Source organism: Apteryx rowi, unplaced genomic scaffold, assembly GCF_003343035.1.
Source record: "Apteryx rowi isolate R43461 unplaced genomic scaffold, aptRow1 scaffold_140, whole genome shotgun sequence".
Classification (NCBI taxonomy): Eukaryota; Metazoa; Chordata; class Aves; order Apterygiformes; family Apterygidae; genus Apteryx; species Apteryx rowi.
This window is the reverse complement of record NW_020447642.1, coordinates 166,589-179,893: the sequence shown is the minus strand read 5'-3', so window position 1 is coordinate 179,893 and position 13,305 is coordinate 166,589. Positions and strand designations below refer to the sequence as shown.

Sequence of the window (13,305 nt, the reverse complement as noted above, 5' to 3'; positions counted from 1 at the left end):
CCCTCTGAGCACCAGAAAGGGCCTCCTCGGCTCGCAAGAAGTGAGGAAAGCCCGGCAGGTACACCTGCCAGCCGCGGTGCTTCCCACTGTCTTTCCCCCAAGCTGCTTTGCAAAAATAGCCAGGTAATACAGAGGTGGATAAAATAAACCTGACGGTAGCCCTTTACAGGGAATAAACGGGCCTTGTTCGTAAGCAACATCCAAGGCAGTTCTCTCAGCAGGTAATGACAGAGCCAGGCTTAAGGAGGGGTGATATAAAACACTTACCTTAATATTCTGTTTATGGCTAGCTCTGGTAAAGGTATTCATAGATGAACAGTAAGTCAGTTACCTGATTTTTTTTACTGTAAATGCAGACAATCAGACAAGCACAGAAGACGACGGAGGCATCAAGAACACTCAGGAGAAGGCTTCCCTGGATAATGGTTAGACAGATTGAATGATGCCACTATTCAGTTAGTGACGTAAGTAGGAGCAGGAGAGAGTCTTTCGCCAATAAGGTCTGACTATTTTGAAATGAATGATCTGGAGCTGGTTGAGAATGTGTGTTGTAGTTTGAATATGTAAGAGCACAGATGTATTTAACTTCTGCAACTTAAGGTGGGACAACCATCAGAGAGAGTTTCTGGAACTGAACATAATGCTGTCAAATGGGTTCTTATAAGAGATCATTTCCTACAGCTACTACATGTTATATAGTCTTCTGATACAAACCCTCTGCAAAGGTATACATTTAGAATAGTAAAATTAAATAAAATGATATTGACAGTTATGTAAATATTGATGATACTTAACCTTTAAAATAATGCAGGAAGTAATCCATGAATCCCAGTGCCTTTACAGACTTTGCATTTAATTTGCAGGCAGTGAATTAGTGAAGCACTTATAGCATCACTGCAAATACCTGCTCACTAAAATGATGCATATTTTGTCTGGAGTTTAAACAAAATACAGGGTTTTTTATATTATATACTGAATTTTCATGCTAGACAAAGAAAAACATAAGTGTTAGGAAACAGGAAAATGGCTAATCAGGAATGATTCACTTGATGTCACCACCATCAGTAATGAAATCCAAGGCAAACAAGAGCAGAAACACCTTAGTATACATCTGTGTTTTTGTTTTGTACTGCTTTGTGTAATTGTTGTAGTCAGCATTTTACCAAACTGATTTTTCTTCGCATTATGGGAGAAATTCATCCAGAGGCTGGTAACCAGGAAGCATGAAGACTGTGAAGCATAGTGAATTAACCGTAAAAGTTTTTCTGTTAGGCACAGTTTATAATACATATAGCTATAATTGGTCTTTTTGTGTGAATTCATTATGATAACTCTTATAACAAAAATTTTTACTTTCCTATGCAATGGATTAGCTATACCTCTAAACCACTAAACTCTGAACATGATCTCCCCTGCCAGTGAATAAATATATTATCTTTTGAAGCTTATTCAGTTTTTGATCTACAGTCAGACTGTCAATTAATGTGTAATGATTTTTATAATGCAGGCAATTGCCTAATGGGAATTGCACTGTAACCACTTATTTTACATAGGCCACTGGTTGGTTGATCGTCGGATAGCCAAGATTTTTGATCACTATCATTTTGAAGTACATTTAAAGTAAACTTTTGATTACTACTGTGACCTGGTCTATTATGGATTATAAAAACAAATCTACAAATAAATATGAATCAGTATCAATAACTTGGGAAACAGACAATAATAATGTATTTTCATTCAGAAGCCTGTCAAGGAAATAAATGACTTAAAAGTACATATGATTAACCTGCTACTTTTGGTAATAAACAGAGCTTCAGTAAATCCTTAACATAATCCTTCATATAAGGAACAGATCTATAAAGGTAATTGCAAAGCTGTCTTTTTATTTTGGCAGTACTAGTCTTTCTAAACCAGACTTCTTTTGATGTCAGTTACACCACTTCAGCTTTGAATATGTAACAGTTTAAATTTAAACTTTTTTTGTATGCTATCAAGTTGAAGTGTTTACTTTTTTCACCTTAGCAGGTTGAAAGTTTCCTATGATTGTAGTTCCACTTGTAGTAGTAAAGATGCTGTTATCTAAATGCAGCTAGCACAAAAGTGTTTTCTTAAGAAATGTACATTTTTTCAACTGTCTTAATGATATTTTTTCTATCTTTTTGTTATAATTCTGTTGGCTACTGATTACTTTTGCTATCTAAATCTAATTACAGTTTCTAATGCAGATTCCTTATGATTTTGCCACTGTGTATGCTGGCTCTTAGCATAGTCACCATAAAAATTAGGTTGATAAAATTGTTCTTATCTTTGTTTCCGAGATTGGCAGGGAAGAGGAGGGATTACAAACAGACCTGATTTTTTTTTTTCTCTCAGTGACAGATAGGAAAAAAAACATAGGAAAATATTTTAGTGATATTCATCTACTTAGATGATTTCTAATAAAAATGTCATATATAATTTGATCTTTTAACTGGTAGCTCTAGTATTTTGGACAGTATTAGTTTGAATAGGCCTGATACAGAGCCCTGGATTACAGTATTACTTGGGATATAGTTTGTTTTTCTCTCAGGGCGCAGCATACTGGTATCATGCTCAGCAGGGCTAATTGCTTCCCTCCTTTTTTAAACACAGCACTTGCACTGGATGTGTAAGCCCAACAAGGCCCCCACCCCAGTCCACTTCCAGGGGTCTCCCAGCTCTGCCTAGCCAAGGTGCGGCTGCCCATGGACTTAGGAGGGAGGAGTCCAGTTTTGGGGCCCAGGAGCTGGCGACATTTCCCTTGCCCTTGCCTGCAGCACGGCTCCGTGGAAGCAGCAGCAAGCTCTGTGATGGGCCGGAAGGATTTGTGCAGCCTCACCTCACTGAAAGGCAGGAAGCGAAGGGGCAGCTTGGAAGCGGCTGTAGCCCAGTGCTTATCCCTCGGGATGATGTGCACGGCTGGGGCCTACCCTAGCTGGGTTGTGGTCCGAGGTACAACGATCCGCTTCGTGCTAGGGGCTGCCTGGGTCCTTAATCCCAGACACCTCTCGTCTCACTCCCTCCTCCTGGGCTACGCAGGACTCATCCTCCTGAACCTGATAGCTCTCTGCTGCCTGCTAGCCATCCTCAGCAGCTGCGGTGCCTTGCTGCTTGACTTCCTGGGGCTGCAGCGGGGCCGAGTAGCCGCCCCCCTGCTGCATGGCTTAACTGCCCTGTTTGCTGCCATTGCAGTGGCCACAAGCACCTGCCTCTTGGCACTGACGAGGCACAACCTCCGCACTAAGCAGGAGCTGCAGCCTTTGGGCCTCTCCTCAGTCTTTGGCTCAAGCTTCTTCTTCTGTATCATTGCTTTTGCCCTAGCAGCCACTGCGACTGCCTGGAGCTGCACTGCCTTGGTGCAGGTCGAACCTGCTGTGGCCCTCTGCCATACCAGGGTCAAGCAGCAACAGACAAGCTCGTGCCACACACCTGAGGGAGACACTGATAGCAACGCACACCACCTTCCTTCCTCACTGCAACAAGAGGCCAGACCACCCATGGCTGTGAGCAGTCCCTTCATCCAGGGGGAAACTGAACTCAAGATAGAGGAAGGTCCCCCCTTCAAGCAAGAAGAAATTGAACTCTTAAGTGGAGGAAGGTGTCAACTCCATCCACAAGGAAACTGACCTCCAGACAGAGGAAAGTCTCTCTCCCAAAGAGGTAGAGATACAAGCCCAAATATCACAGTATCCTTATCATACATAAGAAAACTTACCCCAAAATGGAATGGCCTTCAAAGAAGCAAAGAATGAATGTGAAGTAGAGAGAAATTCCCATTAACGAAGGAAAAGGCTAACTGACACAGGGAAGACCTTTTCTCTTCCTGGAGATGCCAACTACATTACCCCATGAAGCTTGCTCAAGTCAACTATACGGACACTAGACAGTAAGAGATTTATCAAGCAAGCTGTATAAATTAAAATTTGAGCAAAATTCTTGCTTTGCTGTGGGGGAGACTTAAGACGTTATGATAAATCAAATCCTTCTTTAAAATAAATGGTTAGAAGAAACATTAGGGCCTTCCTTACCTGCGAACAGGACTTAAAATGTCTTCCAAAAGAAGATAATGTCCCTTCCAGAAGAGGTGCAGCAGCAAAATGAGAAAAAAAGCAAGTACAAATACTTGGTTAAGTTGCTTAAGGTTAGTCTTAAAATAGGAGTTATGGGTCTTCAAATAACCAGTTCACTTTAGGTCTTAGATTTGTAGGACCCAAAACAGTTAAGATAGATTAAAACATCATGGACTTCTTATACTGGCTTTATTTCCATACTGAGGCAGGTCTGCATATTGGTAATGTTACAGTAGGATTGAGAGAGTATTTTATGTATTTGTTTTGCAAATATATATTGTGTTCTTTTTTTCTTTATAGTCCAAACACTGTGTATTTCTTTCTCAAGCTGTGCTGCTTCATTATATATTCCATCAGACTGTTCCATATGTTTCAAAGTAGAAATGTTCCTAACAGCGTTCATTGGGTTTATTTCACATGCCCTAACTATTCTGAAGAACAGGCCAAAGAGGATGGCACAAGACTGCAAGTGCAAGGAATTTTTTTTGTCATGCTTGGCCTGCGATAAAATACAAGCAATCCAGATCTAGTGTTGTTTATTATTTTCCTACTTTGCTATGCATCAGTAGATACGTACAATTAGTTCATCTTACCTTGTTAGTTTTATAGTATTTTGGGGTAAACTGGGGAAATTCCCCCCTTCAGTTTCTACCACCTTACTGTCTCATCCTTTCAAACAAGGAAAACTCTTTTGTTGAAGTCACCAGGTTTTAGAAGTTGCTTGTTTTGTCAAAATTCCATGACCTTATCCTTAATTAGAGGTAGACAGATCCCTGCCAGTTGTACTTACCTTGGTTTATAATGGTACCGGAGACAAGCGTCCTACATAACTTGCATCTGCAGACTCTGACCTGTGAATTATCTGCCTTACCACCTGCCTCCACTTTTAACTCATCTAGTAGTTTCACAACTGTATTATGCCAGTCTACATCTTTCAAAAAGGTGGCCCCATCCATTTCCTTTCCTTGCACTGGCCCTTGTGCGCAAGCCGCCATGCAGTCTGATCAAGGAACTCGTTGAAAACTAACCCAGAACATAGTTGATTTTCAGGCTGATCAGAGAACTGATGTATTAGCTGGATGATTATGCCACATCGGTCGTTACTGAGCCATAAATATCATTTGAGTCTCAACGCACAACTAAGTAATCTGGAACATGACACTAGTTGTTCACCCCCTCCCCCACCAAAAATCTCTATTTCTTTTCTGATATACACACACATGTAAAAACATATATAACATTTATAGAAGATTATTATGTGGCAAAATGCAAATTCACAGCACTTGGATCATTAAAATACCATATGGCCACCATAAAGATGCAACTAAGTCAAGGTTTGTACCAAAACATAAAAATAAGCAATATACTTAGAGTAAATGCAACATTTTAGACAAGCAAGCCCTTTGGGTCCACAATACAACCAACCTGCAAACTAAGGCTTTGGTTCCACAAGTGTCTAATTGCTGGTTGCCACAACTTTCACCCTCTGTGTACCTACATATTGCATGTACCTTTTCCCTCCTGTATGCAAGTTCTGGAACTTATTAGATATGTTAAGTCATTTCAGCACATTTAAACAGAAAAATATTGTTTCTTTTTCTTGTCTGGTTATTTACCTCTGTTCTGACCCAGGCCAGAGAAGGGTCCAGGATTCCTCAGCCACTACACAGAAGGATCCAGGAATTCACAGCTGGAGGTAGAGAGGTCAGGACCATGGCAGGCCTAACTTAGATTGACTCAGGTACTGAGGAACCTCAGCCTCAGGACAGATTGAAAATAAATTCATCCAAATTCAATTTAACCACAGCATTTAAGTAATTTGAAAGAAAATGTATTTTGTATGTTGAGAGGCAAAGAATGTTATCAATGGGAGAAACGACAATGCCATTAGTCTATATGGGACACATGAAATATTGTGGGATTAGCTGGGCATATTGAACCAGTATAGGAGCTGAGGAAGATATTTGCAGCACTGTACTGAACCAAGTAGGTAAGATTCAAGCTGGACTGAGGTGTGGGCAATACTAAGCAATTCTTCAGCAAGCATTACAAAAGTAAATGCATCTAAGGTCCTGCACACTTTGAAAAAGTGATTCTTACCCAAATAATATGAACACCTAGCACATCTGAGGCTAAATAAATACACCTATCACTGTATACCTATACTTAGTATACTTGCAGTACTTCTGATTCATTATAAAAGAAGTATCTTGTCAAAGGCCATAGAAAAGTATGAACTGTGTGATCAGAGTGAGAATTTGACACATTTCAAACAGCTTAAGGAAAAAGAGGTAAATTAGGGACATGTAGATGAAGAAAAAAAATTTGAAAACTTTGAAGAAGAGAAGTAACTACACATGGTAGGGTGGAATAAGAGCTTACTCCCACAATATTGCTCAGGCAAAAGTCTTAAAACTTGATACCAAAACAGATGCGAACAGAACTTGACTGGTCACTCAAGAAAAAAATCTTTAAGACTGACACAAAGCACTCAGATTTTTGCCTTGATTCCAATGCCAAACCAATTAATACAGTTACATGGATTTTTTTCCCCCCTCATTTTATTATATTTGAAATAACTGTGTTTTCCAGACTAAAAGGCTGTAGCTGTCCATGGTATTGGAATAGTCCCCCTGGCCCCAGGCTGATGAAGGTCTAAATCACAGTTTCATGTTTCTTGGAAGATGTTTCTCCAGCTCCTCAATACTCTTAATTTTGTGGTGATGGATGGGAATGCACTGGTATGTTACTCAAGGACCTATACTAAATACACTGCAACAGCAGAGAATACCTCCTAGTAATCCACAGTGCCTGAAACAGAGCCCAAATAACACGGACACACAACTTGGGAGTAGTTTTGTTTCCGAGGTATAGGCACTACATAAAGTAGAATACAAAGTGGTGTTTATCATCATTTCCCCTCTACTACCATCCCCCACCAACAGGAAAGTCTTAAGGAACAAGCTGCAGAAGCAGACCAAACAAGGGAGCTTTTGTCAATAATTTACAATATTAATAACTGACGTTCACAGGAAGAACGTATGCTTTCAGTTTATTTTTTAGGTACTTAAAAGCATGTAAGAATTCTTAAGATGAAGCAACATTTAATTTGAAAAATTGCCATTCCTAGAATGACATACTTGCCTCATACCATGATCTGCTACTGATGATACAAAGTCTGATTACAGACCACTTACCTCTCCATTCAAGTTTTAAAACTTCTGTAAAGCATTTACAAATAGCTGGCATTTTAAAGCTTCCCGTATTTGCTACTTCCGAGTAATAGCAACTTGCAATGCTGTTTTCTAAAAATTTAAACGTTAAAGTATGTCAAAGGTATTTACATATAACAGTGTCAATCGCTTGATGAAAACAAAGTTTATCTTAGCTTTCGAGCACACTGAACCAGCAGAATAAACACAGGATCCCCTTTGCATGGGATTTACAAGCAGAAGTGGGATTTCTTTAAGCAAGCTAAGATTTCAGCCATGTTTCTGTGGGTACTGAAGTGGTGTTAACTCTTTCAAGCACACTGTGTGCCTTTTGAGACTTATTCTAGCAGCAGCTAAAACTTATTGACTACTAGGCAAGAGTTTGTAAACTTTACACATTCTGCTACTAAATTTCCTTTCATAAAGTCTATTTGATCCAGATGCATGACTTCCGTAATTGCTTCCAGCCTTGTGACCAGCATTCCCGCCAGTAATTTGGTGACACACGGAACTGAGGAAACACTTATAGTTAGAAGTGGCAAAGAGTCTGGTAATATTGATGCAAAGAGATTCTTAATTATAAAGCAGCAAAAGTAATCTAGCAATTTATGCAGTATACTTATGCTAGGAGGAATTGTTAAAATACATACAGATTTCTTCAATTTCATTTAGAAAGAGAAGCATTCCTCTTTCTTTCTGGCACATCCAGTTTTCAGTAGGCTTTCGAAATCCTACAAGAGCAGAGCCCTGGTTACAAAGAAGTGATCAGGTTCCCTTGCTCAGGGCTGGCCAAGTTACCTTGTTTAACTGCCACTGCATTTTGCTTTGAAATCCTTAGAAGTTGTTTGGTAGCTTAACACAAAATCCAAATACTAGTATTTTTATAGTGAGATTAGCCCATTCCACCAACAAAACAGCAGAAGTAGACAACTTACTGGGAATGCTTGCCATCTGCCAGAAAATACACTTTAGTGAAGACAGATGAGAGGTATTTTTCTGCTCAAGTCTCCATGTATCCAGCAAATGGCTCGCCTATGCTGAAAGGCCTCACACAATCAGGAGCTATTCCACTTCCAGTAGTGGGAAAGAAAAAAAGAAGTAGGGGGGAAGAAAGGGGTCAACTTCTCTCAGGTTTTCCTTTGGATTCAGCACAGCATTCTTCCCTCTGCAGAACAACTTGTTTCCCCTAGCTATGTCAGGTAGTCCAACCCTAAAATCCCAGCACAGCTGCTATTTGAACTCTGACAGTGCTGCTCCTGGGAGGAAGAGATTATACATGAAATAGTTTATATTATGGATTAATTTTTGCCCTTTAACATTTTAAATGTCTTTCCAGAACTCTGTTACCCTAAGTTCAGCTGAAAAGGGAACATTTTACTTCAAGACACTGAAAGAACAGATTAACAATGCAACCTCACCTCTGTTTTTGGTTAGTTTTACTAGAATGTAAGAACAGTGACTAAAGAGAGTTACTAACTAAACTGTATGATGGCAGACAATCTAAGCATCATAGAGCAATATTGTCCTTTACTGAACAACTTAAGTATACCGTGATCTATGTTATAGCTTGAATAGTACAAGGAACACATCTGATTTACTGCTGTTGATGGCCCATTGCCATTGTTCAGTGTGGATGTAGTCAGTGATATAACATTTATTTGTCTTCCCTCACAGGCAGACAACTGATCTGACTTTCATCACAGCAAAGTTGCACCCTTGAGGAAAGTACCCTGAGCAGATGATCAGGTAAGAGGTGAGGCAGTCTTCCTCAAGTCAGCCTTTAGCTGAAGTCATTTTTCAGTTCTATCCCGTTTAGGCCCCCCTCCCCGTTTTTGAAAAACAAGACATTAGACAAGCTCACTTCAGTTTTACTTCATAGCTTTGCTCCTAAAGAGCTATGAATACTGCCACCCTGTGGATGCCAAAATATTTAAGCTTTCAATACATTGATATACTAACGAAACAGAGATGGGATCTGCTCTGAAGCAGGTAAAAAAAATTTTTTTTTTTTTTTTAAACACCAAGACAGCAAAAGGAATAGAGTGTAGGCTGTAGGTAACAAAAATTGGGCTAACAGACAAAGTGAATTACCTTAACTTTATCACAACAGAGGAAGCACCAAGAAGAGGCGCTTATTAGTGGCAGTAGGGGTCCTGCATGAGCTTGTCCATGGGTTTCTTTTCAAACACACATTTCTACAAATGCATCTGTTCTCCCACCTCCAATAACAAGCAGTTGGGACAAAGCAACAGTTTTCTACTGTACATCCTTCACACAGGTATTTTAGTGTAAAGTTAAAAAGTATAATTCTACTTGTGGCATCTCAGCTTCTTTAAAAACACTCATTTAAGCACTTTAGCTCCTTCAAGGGTTACTTACACTTTACATTGACAAAGCTCTAGTTTATTTAGTGAATATGTACTATGTAATCAGGTAAAGTAGTAGATATTTCTTAATATTTACATCAAAGTAATTATTTTTCTCAAGTTTGCATAGCATACTGCACTACAAAGATGTTTGGTAGGTCGTGTCAAACAAAAGATTTAGAAGATGCAACAGCAACAGAGCTTTCTTCAAATGTTCACCTGCACCTTTGGATGAAAATTTGAGTTTATACAAAAAGACACACCGAATACAATACTGTTGCAAGTTTTAATGTTTATTTCCCCAAGACAGCCTAGCCTGCACTCTACTTGGATAAATTTCACAAGCTAGTTTCCGCTGCTTCTAGTTTTAAACTTTAACCATGTTTCTGATGACAAGGAATGCTGCAAAAATACTCTAGTCCAACAAAGAGTTATGATCACAAAATAATCTTTATCCATTCTACAGTGTTTCAGAATTACCAGTTGATTTTAAAACACAAGGTAGATATAGATGCTAATGGTGGCTAATCTGGTATGTTTTATTATAGCAAACTGTTGTTCATGCAACACTTGTGCTCAAAGGGGAAGGCACAGCATTTCCTACAATGAGCCACCTTATAAAGAGTTCATTTTGTACAAATTTGTAATGTCACCTTTAATTTAGTGTGCAGAACCTCAAAACTGAGGCATTACTCCAATTATAAAAACACTTGCATCCCTTTTATGCAAGTTTTAAAAATACAAAGTTGTCTCTCTAAAGTGGCTCAAAATAGATTGTTCATGGCTGCCTACATCTAAGATAAAAAGAGTCTAAAACAATTGGATTAGGCATATTAAAGGTGTTCAAACCATGACTTGATTTGTACATCTATTCACACCTCTTTCGGTCTTTATTCGGCAGTACATATGCACCAAATTTCATTTTTAGAAGTTTCCATATCATTTTCATAGAAAACAAAGTTTGAAAACAAGTAACATTGAAACACAGCACGGTATTCTACCACAACGGAAACATTTGGTTACAGGACTCAACAAAATCTAAAAATGAACTATGCTGTAGATTACCACATGCAAAGGTCTTTATGTTATCTTTGAAAATGAAAAGGATGAGATTTTTATTACCACATTTTACTGCTTTCTACTATTATGGCAAATTGTGTACTGCAACACAGTCTATTTGAAGGGAAATGTATGATTTTTCATGCAAAAATCTACAAATTAGTTTTGATGATATGGAAAGCTTTTCATAACATCAAACATTCATCTGGTGCAAATGCACAGGGAAGCCTTCCTGAAAATTCTGACTTTACGAACAACTAATAAGCCATACAGGAAAGAAATTAAAAATAACTAAAAGAAAAATAAGAGGGAAAAAAACAAAAAGAAACACAGGCTGCAGGAGTAAACCAGAGTCTGCTGCTAAACCGGTCTTTGTTTTTGTGTCCAGTGTAAGTTAACACTTATGAACTCATTTTGATGATTTACTAGGTTTGTTATCAGCCCCCTGAAGGCGAATCAAGCTTGCATGCGTTCACATACAGCATCACAACCATACTCTCGTACACACGCCACTCCAGGACTAGGAGTCTGCTTCATGACTGAAGAGCCCCATATTGGAAACATCAGCCTGGCTCCACAGCATTGAGTCCAGACATTCATTCAATGTTGTCCATTCACACGGTGCTTCATAGCAAGGCCTGGGCTCATTCTCCTTGGACTTATATGGGCATCCTATTCTCTTATGCTTACAAGGCTTGATGATGATAGTACTGCACATCCCCCCAATTGCTCTAGTAAGTCATTGTTCCTTCTCAGGCACTGAAGATCTTTGACCTGTAGCCCTTTTTCTTTGAACAATCTAAATAAGCATTCAGTGTGAAGTTTTTCATTACATTTTGCCACTCATTCTCACTCGCACCCACTCGCCATCTTGACTTCATTTGGGCTTTTCTGTGATTCCAAATGAAATCTTCACATTTTCTTTCCCGATTTAATGCAGCAGCGGATCCCATGAGCCAAGATTGATGGATCAAACCTTTTTTTTTTATTCAGTGCTGCATTGTACCTAACTTCCAAAACACCACTCTAAAACTGGAACCCTTCTGCTGGTACATTGGCAGATGAATTGAAACCAAATGTTCCGCCTTGTATTGCCTCTGGAACAAGGCTAGGATCTTCGTCAATCTATAAGAGAACAAGAAGATTAAGTAGGTACAGAGAAACCAAAGTCTAGCTAAAAAATAAACTGCCAGACAATCCTAATGAACATTTATCACTTCACCTCAGTTTACTTCATTGTATCAAGTCTTCCCAATTTTCTCCCCCAGCTTAGTAAAGGTACCATAGTGACAAAATAATTTAGGCTGAAATGTTTTAGCTTACAGGTGGACTAGCTTTAGCAGGTGGACTATATAGTACTCAGAGTCTGCTGTTTATTATAAAGTTTTCACACCTGGAAAGTATTTTGTCAGTCACATCATCCTTACTGCCAGTTTATAAGCTGTCACAGTTCTTAGAGGAAACCAAGTGATGAGTAAGCCAAAACTGCAGTTTCAATTTAAATAGGCAGTATACATTTCATCATATTTGAATTTGTCAAGGACACCATGTTAAATTCCAAGTCCTGTAGTGAATATGCAAGATTTGAGCTGCTAAGACTTGTGTCTTATTGTTCATCTAAAAGATGAACACAAAATACATTTCTGGCATAAAATACATTTCATGGCAGATAGTAGGGCATCAATTCAACTGAATTTTACCATTTTGCTATAATCTGCTCCTAGAAGTTCTTCAACCAAGACGACGACACTTGCTTCACAACGCAGACTGACATTATTTATTGCATCTTTCCATGCAACTAACTTCTTTTACTATTTAAAATGCACACATCTCTGTAAAATAACCTTCTTTTGATTTACATCATATATTTAAACTGAAAACAACATTCTGGGTCAGCACATCCTTATTTTTACTTGTGTAAGACCACCTACCTCTGTCATTACTAAGATATTCAAAATAATTTGTTTCTTTCTTAAGCAGCAGAAAATAAGACTTGGTATTCAAGTCAGCAGGGAGCTTATCAGATGTGAGAAGTCAAATTTAGTCAGAAACTGGCAGTAATAGAACTATTTTAAGCCTCGTCTTCAGGGAATAGAATACTAGGCTTCAGTTAGGCATCAGCTCTTTAGGTGCTTCATCATGAGGCAGCAGCCATGCAGCAGGATAACATAAGGACTCATTTTTCATTGAATCTGGTAAGCGAGTTTAATATCTTCACCACCACAAACTTAAAACCAAAATGGTAATAACACTAAGCAAAAAATGCAGGAACAGTACAGACAAATGCATGTTAAGATGAAATATTAGTATCACTTTACTCTTTAAGAAACAAGCAGCACCCAGCTGAACAGAAGTGCTCTTTAACAGCATGGTTGCAGAAGATGACACATCCTGAATGGCAAAGAGTCAAAAACCCTTCCTTCTGACTTTGAATACCCATGATGCGCATTTTATCAGCTTCCTCTATGCTGCTTTTCAAATTAAAGACAACATGCAAACAAATAATCATAAGTGATATCCCCATATTTATCACATTGTTAAATAGTATCTTAAAGGATTTTAAGCAACTAGTTCATACTG

The 13,305-nt window shown here is 38.7% G+C and overlaps 1 protein-coding gene across 3 annotated transcripts in view; it reads right to left on the bottom strand.

Annotated features, from left to right (window-relative positions):
• Positions 1-9,938: 9,938 nt before the first annotated feature.
• The window catches only part of KPNA4 (karyopherin subunit alpha 4), a 28,156-nt gene continuing 24,789 nt past the window's right edge, over positions 9,939-13,305 (bottom strand). For all 3 annotated transcript variants that reach the window (XM_026057707.1, XM_026057706.1, XM_026057708.1), the window contains one exon: positions 9,939-11,850. In XM_026057707.1, coding sequence (XP_025913492.1) covers positions 11,752-11,850 — 99 coding nt within the window. In that variant the 3' untranslated portion in view covers positions 9,939-11,751. The remainder of the gene's footprint in view (positions 11,851-13,305) is intronic.